The 17,541-nt window shown below is 40.9% G+C and overlaps 1 protein-coding gene across 1 annotated transcript in view; it reads right to left on the bottom strand.

Annotated features, from left to right (window-relative positions):
• The window catches only part of DOCK1 (dedicator of cytokinesis 1), a 310,679-nt gene that overhangs the window by 42,506 nt on the left and 250,632 nt on the right, over positions 1-17,541 (bottom strand). The window contains exons 37-40 of the mRNA XM_067300378.1: positions 17,398-17,488; positions 13,024-13,143; positions 4,611-4,700; positions 1,959-2,063 (exon numbers count right to left, since the gene is read on the bottom strand). Of these exons, the coding sequence (XP_067156479.1) occupies positions 1,959-2,063; positions 4,611-4,700; positions 13,024-13,143; positions 17,398-17,488 (406 nt within the window). The remainder of the gene's footprint in view (positions 1-1,958; positions 2,064-4,610; positions 4,701-13,023; positions 13,144-17,397; positions 17,489-17,541) is intronic.

Below are 17,541 nucleotides of genomic sequence, written 5' to 3'. Positions count from 1 at the left end.
TAATTCAAGAACTTCTACTTCTTCAACATGATCTTTGGTTAGTTTGTGGAAAAGGACTCATATATGATATGAAATACTTCATTACCTAGCTTACCCCTGTATTTCCTCCTTGCTCCCCATTTTGACCAAGATTTTGGATGACACTTCACTGTTTGCTGATAGGATGACATAGAAATTTTCTCCACTGCTGGACTTTGTGACCTTCAGCTATGTCCATGCAATGAATGCTTGGGCTGCACCTCTTGGTGACTTTATTGGATTTTCCCAGTCAACATTAAACACTGGATCCATCTACCCATCTCCCTCTGCTTTCATTTACGCATTAGCACGAACTGTAGTAGCTGCTCTCTGAATATACAGAACGGGGGCACATTTTACAAACTCTTCTGAATGCCATTCATATTTTGGACTAGACTAATGTCAAACACAACACAGACCAACGGGCAGGGGATGCGTTCAGTTCTGCTGCCACTCCACCGGACCTCTGGAGCAGACTCGTTTATTTTTCACAGGAATCCATTTGAGGCTGGATCTAATGGGAAAACAATACTTCTCTAATGTCCTGATTATTTATTTGAAGAGCAGCAGACTTCTTCCAAATGAACTCCGGATTACTTGGAGTAAGTATTTTATCTCTTGAGGTTTTTTGCAAACCTTTCCCTTCTTTTCCGAAAACATTTTAAGTTTCTGTGCAAATATCTGATCATAAGATTTCCATGAGGGAGGTTCACTCTAAGACAACTCTCTTCTGAAATCATCATGTTTTTTTCTTTACTTTGCACACTTTTAATACATCATAAATATATCTGAAGGAACCAGCCGACCACAAGCAAACTGATAAAACCAGCTTAATCAACATTCACTGGATTTATCCACTGAGCCAGACTTTAGCATTTACCTGGGCTTACCCTTGGTATTTATTATGGCATAATATGTGAGTGTTAAAATGGAATTACTCGGTTATATTCAGGAACTCATCTCTTAAGTATTTCCAGGAGGAAACCCACTAGCAGCCCCTGAGACTGAATCTCTGAGTCTTCTGGAGCAAAAGTAATTTTATTCTTCTGTCTCTTGAACTGCCTTAATCTACTGGAACTCTTCCATAGGGGTTTGGAGACAGATTCTTCCTAAACTGAAAATCCTCAGCTTTTAAGATAGATAAGAGCAGCAGAGTAGCTAAATAGCTAACGTATTATTTCCATGTCGCAGACTACCAAGTAGAGGACATAGTCCAGAGACTCATGATACAGATGGAGTTTAGATGTCCCCCAGCTAACCACTAGCTCAACTCCGCAACAATTTCCGTATCAGTGGAAAAAATCTAAAACGATACTAGACTTTCATTACTGTCATGAACTAAGTGACCTGTTTCAAATAGACGCATGACTCATGAATATTTATGATAAAAGACTGCATTTAAAGATAACATGCACGTCTCCGTGTGTAACAACTCCTTTAAGCGGTCAACATGCAAAAAAACTTGCCACTAGCACATAGAGAAAAGCAGCAGCAGTATACAAAGCTGACGCCGTGACATTCAACTTCCATTTTAGAGACTGTGCTGGAAAGGACGCTCACGTGAAAACGTGATCACGTACACAAAGACTTCTCTACCATTCACACCTACCTGTCAGGCAAAAACGACACCATTTCACATGGTGCTGGTTATTACCCTGTTTTACAGACTGGCAACATCTTCATTTCTAGTGCTGTGAATCCCGAAGAAGTATAAAGCATTGGGTATGTCCGAAGAAAACGCTTCTCTACAGAAAGTCTACTAATTTCATATTGGAAAAGAAAAACTGTCTGTTTTACAGAGCTCAAACACAACCACCATAGGCAAAGGAATGTCAGACAGACCGTAAATAACATACTGGTATCGGTAATTTCTCCAAATGGAGTAAAGGTTCCAAAGCAAGAGACCTGGCTATCATTTGTGGAAAAGGGTGAACACTTACCCGTATGAATGTAGGAAATCCCTGGCCATAGTATCCAACAGCAAAATAATCTGGTTTAGGTCTTATCACTTTCACAATGTTTTCATAGAACTGGGCTTGCTTTCTCTGAAAAATAAATGGAAGAAACGCACTTAATGACTCAAGCTTTAAAGCAGATTTCCTACGCTTAAGTTAGAGCTGAAATTCTAAGGTAACAGATGCCTCTTACTTGCCCCTTTTGGTTCACTTTTCTAACAGATATTAACTCATATTTTGCAATACTAGACTCTGTATCCATCCTTTTCACGCTCATCTTGGTGAGCATCAGCATTTAACGCCGAGCTCCTGAGGAAGCTGCAGAAACGGCAAGGCAGCCTCAGCTCCCAGCGGCGGGATGACGCCCCAAACACTGCGATTCCCACGCCAGGCGGGACCGGCGACACGCGCGGCACTCAGAGATTCACGAGCTACAACGCTATCAACTGCTTATTGCTCAAGTTAGTTCCTCTCCACGCTCCTGACTTCTCAGCTTTCAGCTGCTGCATTTCGTTACGTTTTTCTAGTATTTCCGTTCCACATTTACAACTATTTATTTGCATATGGAAAGCATGCAGTTGAAAATGGCAGAAAAATATAACTTTTGGAATAAATACAGACATGTCAGACACCATCTGTTTTCACAGTGGAATCCTTTATCTCAAATGATGAAATAATAACAAATGTACAGCTTCAAACGATCTGTTCATTAACTTATGTTTAGCCTATTGCATTCCGTATGAGAATGAATTCCGATTTGGGGGCAGCTTTATTACTGCTCCCATACGACAGATAACAGTAAATGGCAAGAAGACTACAAAGACCCAGATCTGCCATATATATCCCAGTTCACCTGTAGCAAAACTATTTTGTCTTTTGTGAATTGTCTCAGAGTCTAGTATTTAATATTGCTTGAACAAAAGAGACAATAGGGAGAACAGGAAGAAACAAAAAACTTTTAATTTTATTGTGGGGAAAAAAAGAGAGCTGGAACGCGCCAGTGAGAAGAGCCTGCGGGATACATGAGACTGGAAACTGAATTTTGATCTTTCCCATATTATGGGTCAATGGTCAAGGCACTAGGGTATTAACCACTGATATGGGTCTCCCTCAGTTTCTCCTGCTAAATAAACACGTAAACTCAGTTCTTTGACAAGTACGAGAAGTGCGAGTTCTACATTTCCCGTGTTAGAAATGGGCGAGCTTCCTTTACATAGGCAAATGAGCTACATCGGGTTTATACCACTGCGTCTCCTGAAATGATTCGCCTAATGTAAATAATGGCATATTTAGTGCATGAGAGAAAAGGAAAAAAAAATCCGTAACTCAATGGTTTTTGGCCATCATCTACAATGTACGAAGTGCAAAGTCAAGCTTCTGCTCCGAAGAATGGATAAAGTATGACAAAGAGCGGTTGCCTCAGTGACAAAGCTTTTCATATTTCATTTGTAAGCAAAAGATGACGGAAAATTAACAAGAAGGGACTCGGACCTTAGCTGTCTATTGCTGAATGATCATATCTGACACATGACCACAATTTCTAGCTGGAGAAGAACTTTTATATTGAAGGCAGCATATTCGATACTGAACGCAGCATCCTGGGCTCTGTGGCCAGCAGCACTGCCAGCAGACCAGCGAAGGCTCTTCTTGAATGATATAGCACCTACAAAATGCTCTGTCTGTACATCCTTCACCGCCTGGAGCAAAAAGCAACAGGAAACCAGGCTGCAGACCCATTGGCTAGGCAAACAAATACAGCCCAAAATAACCAAAAATAGTTAAAATGCCTGTTTACCAGAGAAAGAGGACCATCAAGAAGGGAAATAACAAAAGAAAAGGGCATGTAAAGGACTAAAGAAACCATAAAATTGGGAAGGGTGAGATTCACCTTTTTTCTCCAACAAATGCTTTTGGAGAGATGGCCCCTAGGCAATCTCAAGCTGAGCATCAGTGGACAAACAGGGTGCAATGACACCATGTTAGTGTCCAGCTAAAATAGACCATGATAAAGCAGAGAAATAATTAAAAAGTTAAGGAAGAGGTACTCTGGTGAGTGCACAGGGGAAAAAAATGAGAACAAAATGTTTCAAAAATTTGAAAGCCAAAAATTTTCTGAAACAAACTGGAACCATGTACTGACTTGTGTGAATTTGGTGGAGAAGTTTGGCGTGAAAGTGACAGCTGCCATTTATCTCTTTGGAGCAGAGCACGCGAGAAAAGGGCGCAGGCAGAACGAATGGGTACCGGCAGGGCAAAAATAACTACCTCTAGACGGGAGTGCTTGGGGATTACTCATACCTAAAAAAAGAAACGTGAATGTGGAAAGACTTGAAAGAGAATGGGGACTTTTCATGTTCCCATCTATATTTAAATTCCAGATTTCCTTTTATATGCCAAATAAATCAGCTTAACATGATCGCAAAATTTTTCATCCAGGTTAAAAACATATATATCAATATATCCTTTTCAGACACTTCAGTGGTAGTCAATTAATCAGCATTTGTCCGAAAAAGCCAAACTAACCCTATGCTTTTGCATTTTATTAACATAAGAGAAATTTTCAATATTATTCTAAAAGCATAGAAATTAAAACCTGAAAAATCTGTTACAGTGTCTATGTTATTTTAAAAAACCTACCAGTAGCTCGCTGAGTTGTTCATAATCAAACATTTCATTTTCATACTGTTCTGCAAGTTCTTTACCCAAGGCAATGGCCTCTTCCCACATCTGTTGGAAAAAAGCACAAAAAACAAACAAAAACCCCCCTTAATTACATACATTAGTTAAATGACAAAATCAGAATAAAATAAATCTTAATAAAACACAGGAAAATGTATTGTGTCACATGCCTGAAAACACTATGCATAAGACGTGCCAAATAGTTGCGGGAGCTTTACCCACACACGTCTCTCTTGAATGCAAATCAAGCAAAATGATCAAATTATTTCAGAAATAAAACGACTCCTGCTAGCCCAACTAGAGATGCAGTAATGGGTAAACATGGCCTGCCCACCAAGAAACCCAGAACCTAGGACTTCAGATAAATGCTGTTGATTGATTATAGTCTATAATCACCCTACTATCTCTAATATCTATAATGTATATTAGACAGGACAGGCAACTTGCAGATAGTGCTCTCAACAAATATTCATTATATTTCCATTGGCTCTTTTTCTTCTCTTGTTCTTCAACCATGAAATTCAGCAGCTGTCTCAACTGACCCAAAGTAATTTAACAATATCCTTCAGCTCTTCAGAAGCCAACAGTCTTAATGAGGAGCAGCAAGAATGTTTTTAAAGGTGTATTTTTCTTTTTTTTTTTTGCTTTGAATGTAAAGCATCACTCCAAACCATAAAGGTGCTTAAATTAGCACACCAGGAAATCCAAGTCCAAACTTGATGGTCTGTCTCTGCTGCTGAAATTTGGCTGGCGCTGCCGACCTCGCTTTGTAAAAAAAATACGAGAGCTGGAATGAGTTATAAATTAATTTGTTTCATATTACTCTTCATCTTAAATTTAAATCCCCTGTCCACACCACCTAATATTCTTCTCGCTATCATGCCACCCATTGCTCGCCTTGGTGAAATACAGAGAGATGGCTGTGGCTCCAAAGAGCGGGAGGCTGGAAGAGGGTTGAGGGAAAGGGCTGGACACGTTTCCCCATCACTCCCCAAAGACATCTGCCTTATGGGGGGGAGGGGGGATAAATAAATAAATAAGAGTTTCAGATAAAGCATCACCAGCTTTGTAGAGATGACAAGAGCTAGATGCTGGGAGGAGAGGAGAGGAGACAGAATGGCGCTCCTGGGAAACCTTCATGACTGCAACCAGTTCCTGTGTCTGTCCCGTAGAGACCTGCTTTACCTCACTGCACAAACCAGAAGCATTCTACCAAAAAAAAAAAAAAAAAAAAGCCCAAAAAATCCCCCAAATACACAAATAATAAAAAAAAATCCCATGGCTCAAAGCTAAAAATAATAAATGTTGGGTAAATTTTCTTTGCTTTTTGATCTACAAGTTGAAATCACATTTATTAGTCTTTCAGGAAAACTTGGGAAAAATAAGACTTTTAGGAAATTCCCTAATTCTAGACGCTGAGGATTTAAAAACCAAACCAAACCACTAAAGGTTCATAAGGCTCATGGTATTATTGTGACTGCCGGCAACACTGACCTTACCTGTGCACCAGCTAAGGGGTCGAACAGGCCACAGGGACACATGGGTGATGCTCGCAAAGTCAGGGAAGGAAGAAAGAAAATATGGGCCAGGAACCTCCCCAGAAGCTGCTGGTATGTCTGAGTGAGAAAAGGGAGCTTCTGCCTCCTAAAGAATGCATTTTCTCCAACGGGACGGACACTTGGGCAAATGGAAGTTGAACAGCGACCTAATTTGACACAGGAGCTCATGAGATGTTGCATCTGCTACCTGCATTAGCTTCTCTGTGACTTCAGGTGATATTTGACAGTTTATCTGATTTTTCTCATTTCTGCAGCAGGGTTCACAATATTATTTTCCTAGGGAAGAGGACTGGAATGAGCACGAGTTACCCAATGTTTGTAAAGTGCTTCGAAGGTGAAAAAAGGCATCAGAATGCCTGGTTACAAGCACCAGAATGAGGCATCCACATGTGCAGACCATCACAGGGCAGTTTGTACGCTCGGCAACACAACTTTTGAAAAATGGAAGGTTTGCAAAGTTTTTACCCAGACTATATGTCTAATCTAGAATGATGATACAGAAATATATTTTTATCTCTAAACAAAAATTAACATGACTTTAAGAGTGAAGGAATATTTAGGGAAAAAATGAGCACATTCTTACATTTTAGGCTAGGTTAATTTTGGCTCAGAGGAGCAACATACTACCACTTTATAGAAAGTAAACGAATATTCATAGTTGTTTGATAAGTCAGCAAGTGAACCCTTTTAAAAATCATTTAACCTTTCTTCACTTTGAATGCCACCTCCTTTTTAACTTCAGTCATCCATAACTTCTTTTGCACATTTTCATTTCAAAGAAAACGGCGCTGCCGTAATTTTCATTGCATCCGTTTGCTCTTTGCACGCTCCAAATTTAACTAGTCACCCTCCAAAACAGAAGCACTTCTGCTCCCTCTGCCTTTGAGGGAAACATTCGTAGATGATCCGAGTCAAGCAGCTTCATGGTGAACAGGATTTGAAATAAATGGTAGTCTGTATAATTTTAGAGTCGCACCAACGTTGCACCTGCTGCGTTGTACCTGCCACCACAGATGTCCGCAGGTAGCGCAGGGATGCTAAAGACGATGAATGCTCACGCGCGACTTGGAGGCGAGGCGGGATGCGGAGCTGCCCCTTGGCTGGGAGGCAGCAGGCTCAGTTCTACCCCTGGCTCCGCCACCGATTAAATTACGACTCTGACAGAACTACATCTTTTTTGTGAATTTTTTCCCCTTCCCATCCCTGCCAGTCAAGCCTGTAAACACTCCAGTGCAGAGGCTGTGTTTTTGCAGAGCTGAGCAGAAGGAGCCTCCCCCACCTTGATCAAAAGCTTTAGATGTTCCTGAATATAAATATTAATAATGAATTTTATAAATGCTGCAGACCAGAGAGCCTAAAAAATGTATCCTCAAATTAAATATGATATAGATTTAGTTTATCTTGAACACACACCCAGGAGTCGCACAATCCTAGCATTCTTCCATTTAATAACCATTCCATTATCTGTAACTGTAGCTGAATAGGAAAAAACCCCCAGATACTATGAACAGCATTTGTTTCTGACTTAAATTACTGAAATTACTTTTAATAAAATTCTCTAAAAGTTAGTTTACAAGTTATACTAATTATATTCTGTCACGTCACTTTTAAATGGAATGCTTTCAGCCATAAATCGCAGATAAAACCTTTTTTTTGCTATTATGCTACAAATACGTGACAGAACTGCCCAACTACGGGATAAGATTCTTTCAATTTTTGCCTATGTCTAAACTTCCTCCAGCCACGGAATTTGAGCAAAGGACCCACTTTTTGCTGTTACTACTTCTTAAAAATGCTGCTCTGCTCCAGCATCTCTGTTTTGAAATCCAATTGTCCAGTTCAATCCCGCGAAGGAGCAGTGAGGACTCGTATTATAAGACTCAATTTGTAAAATGTCAAGTGCCCTGAACTTCCAAGGTCCACAAGTCAATTAAGCACTTGGCTTTTCTCTATATCGTTTGTCCAACTGGACTAAAACACCTGCAGTGTTGCTGTGCGGAGAAACAGGAAAACAAAACTAAACCCAGTAATTTATTTTTAACATCACAAAGCAAACGGGAACAGTGCGTTTAAAATACCCTGGACAATCCTCTGCAAAATTTCTCTATTTACTACAGAGCAAATTTATTCAGGTGAGGACAGCGTGGTTGTGGCAAAGGATTCTGATAAATGAAATCTATATTCTTGAAGGTCAGTAACTCCCCATCTGCTGCCTCACAGATTTCCCACACTGGAACTTTTCCCAGGTTTGCCTAGGACATGGCAGGTCTTCTGGAGGAACGAGCCGCACAGGGAGCTACAACACGGGATTTCTGTGATGTACAACTCATTAATGCAAGAAACAATTTATCTAGAGAGGGTACAAGCGAAAGGTTTGTGATATTGGAAGAAAAATGCTTCTTTTATGCTGAAAGCATAAGAAAAATGTGCATAACCTAAATTTAGGTGTGTGGACACAGGCTGCAAATTTTTATGGGGAAGACTTTGAAGATGCAGAAGGAGATCTTTCCATGGAAAAATTTGCAGTATAATTTATTTTTGAAGTTCAGATTACTCGTTGCCCAGAAAGAACTGCAGTGTCCAACTTCATTTTTGAGTTCCTTAATAGCAGGAACGGAGGATCTTAGGATAGTTTTTAGCTCCTGCTGAGTTAATGGCCAATAAAAATGAAATATTCAAGGATAAGAATATTATCATGCAGCATTTTGAAGTATTAGGGGAATTATAAACACTGTCTAAACTTCAGATAATATTAGATAACTGTTATGAAAGCTTAATATTCTTAATGAAACATTAAAACAACATATTTCGCTGTTGCTGGCACTGTATTTAAGAGGTGCCAGATGGTTGGAAACCCTTTAAAACAACTTGCTGCATGCACTTGGAAGGTGATCACACACTGCATCTTTGATCTCTGAAGCCAGGCTGCTCTCTGCATGGGCGTAAGATCTGAAGCGGGATAGAAGCTGGACGTAAGCCTTGCACTGACGCTTTGCGAGCCGGTGAGTTTCTCCAGTATCCTGTTAGCTGGAAAAAAAAGGCTTTTCTTGCCACATCCCATGAACTGGAAAAGGCATTTGAAGGCAAAAGCACAGCATTTACTGAAAATTTTCAAATATTTGGTGTTTTGTGGCTCCAGCAAAACAGCAAAAGCTTTTGGGAAGGGGGGGGCAAAGGGAGCAGTGTGCAGTTATTTGTTTTTTCCTCTCTGGGACGAGCGCTCTCAATTTCTGAAGTAGCCGTGGAAAACGGCTGATTTACGGACTGCGGCAGCCAGCGGCAAACTCGAACCCCGCTGCCGTTCGTACGTTTTACTGCGAAGGAACCAGAAGGCTGCTGCTTCCTTTAGGGCTGCAGAGACCGCCCAAGTCTGCTCATAAGTGATACCTCTGTCAAAGACACTACGCTACTTCCTGGCTCCGGGAATATATTAGCATTGACTAACACCAGCGGTTCCACACAGGCGGAATTTCGCCCCACCTCCCTTTATTACTGCCACTATTCTTCCTTCTCATCACGATATGCTCAAGCCTAGCAATTTTCAGCAAAGTCCCTGGATTAAGGGCTTTATTGGAAATTACAAGGCTTCAGCAAAACATAGTAAGAGCAAACACTTCGGAGCGGTTCAAAGGATAAGTTAGACTGCAGTGATAAATGTGAAGATAAAGCTTTTAAGGACAAAAGCCCAGAGAGATGAAGATGAGACGGAAAAGTGCAACACAAAGAAGGGGAATGAATGATCTAGGGGAGAAAGAAAACTATTATTTTGGAAAGGAGGGGCTTAGAAGGGTAATGAAAAGAATTACTGAAAAAGGAATCAAATCCGTAAAGTAGGAGAGCAAAATAAAGAAATTATATCTGTAAATGGTAATTTAATAAGGGTTAAGGATGTGCTTCAGCTTTATAAAATACTGTTTTCAGGACTGAAGGTCAAATATAAGTCAAAACGCAAGACTGCTAAGAAAAATCTATTAAAAATAAAAATCAGAAGGAGGAATACTAAATGTGTCTCAGACTACAAAAGGAGGATATTCACGGCAAAGGCTAGTCTTCTCAGCCAAAACGCTATTCAGTGAAAGCCCCCACTCAGGCTTATTATATTCTGAATTTCTCAGCTACTTCTGGTCTAGAAGAGGTACACTTCTGTGTATAGCGAATACGAACGACTACGCCTTCCCGCAAATTCACCCCACCGTGAATGTGAATTTTGGGGGAATACGTTTCCTGGTTGTTCTACACAAGGAAAATGCTCTGTGGATTCCTCCTGGGAAATTACTGCGGTACCAGAGAAGGATCGTGATTGTCGGGAGGTTGAACTATGTCTCCCGTTAGAAAAAACGCCCGTGTTTTAATCCCAAGTGTTGCCTTTTGGGAGGCCCCTCTCCTCCATTCCTCCTACGCTGTGTTGCTGATCACGTCCACCTCTCCCCTCGAGTCCTCCGCTTCCCATCAGTCTTGCAGGTTGGAGGGGAAGCAGAAGGAGAGGAGTTCTCACAACTGCTTCAACTGGAAAACAAAAATTATGGAGCGCCTGTAAAAGCCTGGAAGCAGCTCTGCGCTCCCCAGTGTAAAAAGGCCTTTTGCTAACATCTCTTATAGCTTTACGGGAAGAGAAAGCAAGTGGTAGGATCAACGTGGAGGGAACCGTCGGGCGGAGACAGCTGGGCAAGTCTGGTAAAGGACATGAATGGGTTAGTGCATCTGGCAGCAGTATTCCAAAAACGCCCAGCAAATGCTATTTCAGGTGTGTTACTGATCATGGCATGGCACAGTTTAAGCAACTGCTGGACTAAATTTGCAAACTGCGTTGGTAAATGTAAAAAGTTGATCTGACCTCATGCGGGCACATCCCAAAGGAGAGGAGTGTCTTAATTCTCAGAGGAAAAATACCTTAATTCTACTGCGGAAACTTCAGCTTTGAACTTCCTGACTTTTGAAAATTCATGGAAGATATTCATATCCTCAGTGCATATTGATTTTTTTTTCTTTTCATTGAAGGATATGAAAAATTCTGTTATCACCAGCTCAGCTGATCAGGAAAAGAGTGCTTTAAAAAGGAACTGTTTGCTCACAAAAAAAATTAAGCAGGAATCCTATGGCCTAAGTTGTGCAAAGGAGATGGGATTAAGCAACTACGGCGGTTCCCTCGATCTCACAATAAATACAGTATACAACCAAAACAACACATTTTACAATAATGAAGACTGTTTATCTAAATATGAGGGAAAGGGGTAGGCGCAGCACTTTCAGTGCTGTTTCTTTTGCAAGTAGACAGATCCTTCCCTCATTTCTAGCTGTACAATCTGAAAAAAAATTAAGAATGGTTGCTCGGTCTAACAACGCTCTCTCGAGCGTGGATGCCTTGCTGTGTAATGGGGCACCCGATGAAAAGTAAGCAGCAGGTATTTTGCCTGCTGTTTATATAAACAGCTCATTAGTGCTATCAGCAGAAATGGGCGCATACAACCTTAAGACAGATTGTTTTCGGTACAGATGAAAAGAAACCATAGCTTTTAATTTACAGCTAAAATGCAGTGGCCTGGCGTTCAGCAGAGCAATTCCCATCCACTGTACACTAGCACCAGAAAAGAGTAACTGCAAACCTATAAAAATGTAAAACAACAACGTAAAGATATGCAACTTCTGCCTTTTCCTTTCAAGAGAGGAGTGTAATATTAAAATCAATCTACTTTTAAATCACATATGACCCAAATTATAATTAGGTTCTTCTTCTTAACAGTTGTTAAGGGTTAGTAGGAGTTTTCTGGAAAGCAGAAGTGTGTCATGGAAGTAAATGCTATTCCTTGTACATGCACAAAGACACCTGGCACAGTTACAGGACTTAGTCACACTTGTCCTGTTTGAATAGCCCGGCTCGATGGCAATCTAGAATTAAAATTTGTTAGCATCATTTAGCAACCATTTCTAAACATAGCATTAAGATAAGGTATAGCATTTGACCTTTTAAACAAAGTTTCTATCAAAATGCTAATATGACTTGGCTAAAAACTCACTTGGTAATATGAGGTGGTTGGATAACATTCAAGTTCTCCCAGAAAATGACATTTTCGTTTGCACTACATTGATGCAACAAAAAATGCTTTTAAAAACCTGAGTTCATGTTTCTGAAATATTCTGGTGCAGAAATGTCCACCCTATATTTAAACATTTTGTGCGTGAAATGTCCAAACACGGATATGTCTCTAATTCTTTCTGTCTATGGAGCTACAAGCCCTCACCGTTGTGGACAGGTAACACCAATACCCACCCCTTCCCACCATGCGACGTCAAATCCAAACTCATCCTGCAAAAAAGAAGCACTTGCAAAGAAATAGTCTCATGTGATCATTCTCTCCTCCACCTTCTTATGGTACGAAGCAGACAGGCATCCATTCTCTGAGGGAATTATTTTGCATACGCAAGAATAAGCAAGGGCAGCTGAAGCACTAGCCTGAATAGCTGTAATAGCACTGGCTATTGCAATTGCCAAAGAAGATAAGTTCCCCCAAATGAGATGCATCACTACTTACTTTTCCCCCCTCTCCATAGCATCATATGCACATACATTTATCCTTAACACAGCACTTATAAATGTACCATTGATTCTTCTTTTTACTATTACTTTTTTGGTATTATTATCTTTAAGTGCTAGCGGGCAGACTGTTTAAATAAAACACTCCAAATCATAACTTGTAAGAAGTTTAAAGCTCCCTGAAGGTCACTTGGTGCAAGCTGTGTTTACTGTTTGACTTCCAGTTAGAAAAAAAAAAAAAGCAATGAAACGTATCTGGACTTTTTTCTTCCCTTTTTACCTTGCCCTTGTCAAAGTAATGGATAATTTCTTGATACAGCTGATCTTTCAACTGTCCTTGAGTAGCTGCCTGGTATCCGTCCCGCTGGGTAAGGTGTGCTGCACATGCTTCTTCCGACCACTAAATAATACAGGAAGAAAGAGGGGAAAAATGAAAGCAGATCAAAAGTGATGAAATGGGGCAGTAAAATTAGGCTAATTAAAATACACATTTTGATTTTAAAAAGTGATACCGCAGCTAATGCAATAGCCAAGATTTTACTGCAGTTGTGTAATTTGATTCCTTGGGCACAAGGATCATTTATTTGAATGCTGTAATTAGAGGCTAATTACACATATCAGCTAAAAGGAAACTTTTTGAAGCGGTCTCCTCTCCTCCCCAATGCATTCGATTAGACTGACCTTGGACTGCCGATCGGCACAGCCTGCTAGGTATCAAATCAGCATTAGCAGGTTTTTGCTGGGAGAAACCCTGAAGCCAAGCTGCATCAATGCAAGCGGAAAGGGCTGTAGACATGGCAGTTAAAGAGCTAAGCTCCACCGGGAATCTCTGGAGGCATGGAAAAGAGCAACCAAAATTATAAAGCCTGCATGTCGTTGGACGCTCTTGCTCTTCCAGATTGCTGGAGGACTTGACCACGAGATGAACCCTGAAGACCGTGGGAGTAAATAACTACCACTGTAGGTTCACTGACTGCCTAGATCCAAGCAGACCGAGTAATTCCCTAGGGCTTTCCCTCTAACACCGGCATATTCGAGGGTCTAGTGAGGGAGGGCTCAGCCAAAACCGCTGGACTACAGTATTGACACCAGCTCTTCCTCCTCTCTCTTCCCTCCATCCACTACTATTCCCTAACTGGAGATGAGACAATACGGAGCTTCTCCCTGCTCTGGATGCTAATAGTATATCCTGCCTTTACGTAGCTACCTATGTGCACAAAGCTGGCAGGAAATTAATACCTTCGAGGCTCACAAAACTCCATCAAATCAAGTGGAATTTCTCACTGATCGCAAAAGAGCCTGGGACAGGAGCTCCAATGTGACTTGTTGCCTTAAGAAACCAAGTTAAAAAAAAATTTAAGAAATTAAAAGAACTGCCCCCTTCCTCCTCTAAAGAGCAAAGCTGCCATAGAAGGAAGATTGCCCACGGAAATAAAATGGTACAGCTTCCAGACAGGAACAAACCCATATAAGGATCAGCAATTTGCAGACTTATTCACGGAATTAGTCAGTGCTGTTATATCATCTAGTTTTAGCTCCTGTATATGACATTTTGCCTAATTACTTCTTTATTTGGCCAAGATTTTTGTGCCTGAATAAAGTATAATTTATGTCTGGCTACAGTATATCTTACAAAATCGTATTTTGTCTTTTTGTGGAAACAAGGAGGAATGAGAACTACACCCCAGCCCCGGGCAGCGTCTGCCAGGGGTTACGCGCTGTCTGATGTAGATGTGTCTTGACTACAGTTCTGAACTTTTCGTTCCTATCTCAGCTGCCTTAGAAAGCTCTGCAATATTATTTTCTTCCCCTGAAAATAGTCATGCGACGCAAATCAAGTTGATCTCTTTTTGACAGGCCAGCCAGAGAAAAATTTCCCACTGACAGAAACTTTCTCCAGTTCTTACGCTGTTTATGGCTCACTCTTAAACCCTTTCCAATTTTTAACCCGTCTTTAAAAATATGCACATAAAATAACACTACAGTAGCTATCCCACCGCTGCTGTCTGCACAGGTGAAAGCCTCTTGCTGTTCCTCCTCCCTGCTCACATGTCCGGAGTCCCGTCGCTGTCCCCGGCCTCGGCATTCTCAAAAGCCCTAAGTCTTGACCCAAACGTGATCCCATTAAAATCCATGAGATGAAAGACACGCCAATGCCGTGCGCCACTGAAAAACCTGTCCTCAAGCTGTGCCAGAAAAATCCGGGGGCACTCGATAGCTTCCAGTCAGACACCCCAATACTGAGGCCACAGGGCTTCTTGCTGCTACTCCGGAAGCAACACCGAGCTCCTCCGGCCACTGCTAACTCATGGTAATGACAGGATATTGTTTTAGATAGATCGATATCCACTTATCATGAAGGACCTCCAAATTATAACATATGTGTATTTACGGATAAACACATAACACTCTCCTGAGTTTTGAGAAGGCAGGATAAATACTACCCTTATGTTTCCCATCTTCTATTGATTTGCATTGGAAGAGAAGAAAACTGGATTTATTTTGGATATTTATTTCAGGTAAATAAAGGGAGTAAATTAAGATACTCATCCAGTCTCTGAAGACATGCTGCAAGAAAGAAAAATTGGCTAAACTCTAATTTAAGGTCATATAAAGAATATCGATTAAAGAATTCAGGACATAATGGGTAAAAGTCAGAATGACATTTTATGGCACTGTTCGTTCCATCATTTTCAAGCAAATGCGGCACCTATAAAGGGAAGGCTTTATCTTGTCTAAAAGGTTCATTCATGCAAGGCGTGATAAGCAAGTATTATGCAGTTTGTCGGTCCCGTTTTACGTTCCTCCTGGGAATAGGAGAGATCTTTCGGCTCACAGGATCGGCTAGTTACTCATTCAAACTTCTTCCCACAGGCAGCTCACCGGACCTCTCTGGGCGACTGAAGGTGTCAAAGTCCTCTCCTCAACCCTCCACCTCCCCAAGACATGTCGCGGCACAGAAAATTTCATGACCAAACAAGTAACTCCCAACTGCCCCTGCTTTTAGTAATATTAATAATATTAATATTGCTACAGTGCTTTTATGCGCCAGATGAATCTTACTGATGTTTCCCTTGTGTTGCAATCCTCAATCAGTTTTAGAATGGAGTGAATATATTTCAAAGTGTCTTAATTTAACTTGGAGAGGTATGATTTGCACCATATTTAGTCTTATTGCAGTTTGGATGCAGTTTATGCAGTGCTGAAGTAAAATAATTCTCAATGCATCCTTTAAACATACTTCATTCCACTCCTTCCACTGCAACTTTTCCAAATAGATTTTTTTAATGCTAACATTTCTCTTGAGATTGCTTAGAATAAATCAAAGATTGCTAAGAATAATTTGCTGCACAGAATGGAATAAAATCCCTTGAAGAAAGGAGGTACCGTTAGCATAGCTTCTGCAGTAATACATATGGCTTGCAATACATGTGCCATTGGCATAAGAAACAGGTAAAGGGGAAAATGCGGCTCTCGCTAATTCTGTTTTTGGGTGTCTGCCCGCTTACGAGCGGCGCCGCTCGGCCTCGGGCTGCGCGTAAGGAACTGGGTGGCCAAACCGCCCTCCGGGAGGACGCAGAGAGCTGCAGGTGTCCCCGGAGAGGGAGAGGGAGATTTCACTGTGGGCAGCTGGAGGGGTGAAACGGGGCTAAAACAAATGCTTCAGAAAACACCGACTCTTACAAAATTTAGATTTCTGCTTTTCTATCAACTGTTTTTTTAAAGCCTAAAGATAAAACTCGCTGCTACTAATTTAGCGGGGTGATGTCGCTATATTGAAGATGCGATTTCAAAACAAAACGCCTGCTATTAAGTACCGCTGAAATCCTTCTAAGTGACACCGCAGGGGACACGGTTGGCACGTGCTCCGATATCTGTGACACAGCTGTGTCATCGAGCTGCAAGTTTTAGACAACTCCACATACAAAAACATGTTCAGTGAAATTTCTGCAGGATCAGACAGGGCTGATTGTCACTATATAATGTTAAAAACTCAAATGCTTTATTTAGATGCACCATGTATATACACATTGTATATGTACAATTTTATTTATATTGCTGTTCTTCATGTAGGTTACACCAAGACATTCTGCGAAGAATAGCAATACGGGTATGTCTCTAAGAGTATTGTAAACTGCCTATCACTGCATTAACAGTAGATGCACCTTTTAAAGGCATGAACGTGGAAAGAGACCACTTGAATTGCTCTTTATTGTCCCAAATCAAAACTAAATTTACAGATCCCTAACGGCACCCAAGGGCAGTCTCTTCAACTCGCCTGCACTACTGCTGCAAAAGCAGCCGGTGGACGGCTAGTTTACTGCAATACATGCTTAGATGCTTCCACAGATTACATAACTGTCCTATTTAAAAGTATTTTACATTACAGCTGGCTTTGTAATTTAACCTGTGGTCTCTACTTGATTGCACTTCTGCTCATTTTAGATCAAGATCAGCAAACCGTGCTCTTATACACTAATGACAGAGGGTTGACTTTTGCCTCGGCATGCATTAAGCGTGCAATAATACACAACTGCGAAGGAAGAAGCAAAGCACAGATAGTTAATCAGTTCCCAAAACCGAAGAAACAATTCTGCTATTGGTTACTGGTAACCAGTGATTTCCAAAACTTCCAGTGTGTTTCAGTATTCACCTTAAGAAGCTTTGCATGCAGAAGTAATGTGTAGGCAGCTTCCGTATAGTTGTCGCATTCTTTGTGCAGGTCACACAGTTTGTACAAATACCTACAAGTAACACAAGCATTGGTTCTTAAAATGCAACAGCATAATTTGTTTTG

The sequence above is a fragment of the Apteryx mantelli genome, chromosome 7 (genome assembly GCF_036417845.1).
Source record: "Apteryx mantelli isolate bAptMan1 chromosome 7, bAptMan1.hap1, whole genome shotgun sequence".
Taxonomy (NCBI): Eukaryota; Metazoa; Chordata; class Aves; order Apterygiformes; family Apterygidae; genus Apteryx; species Apteryx mantelli.
The sequence above is the reverse complement of the archived record's forward strand: the minus strand, read 5'-3'. Positions and strand labels throughout refer to the sequence as shown.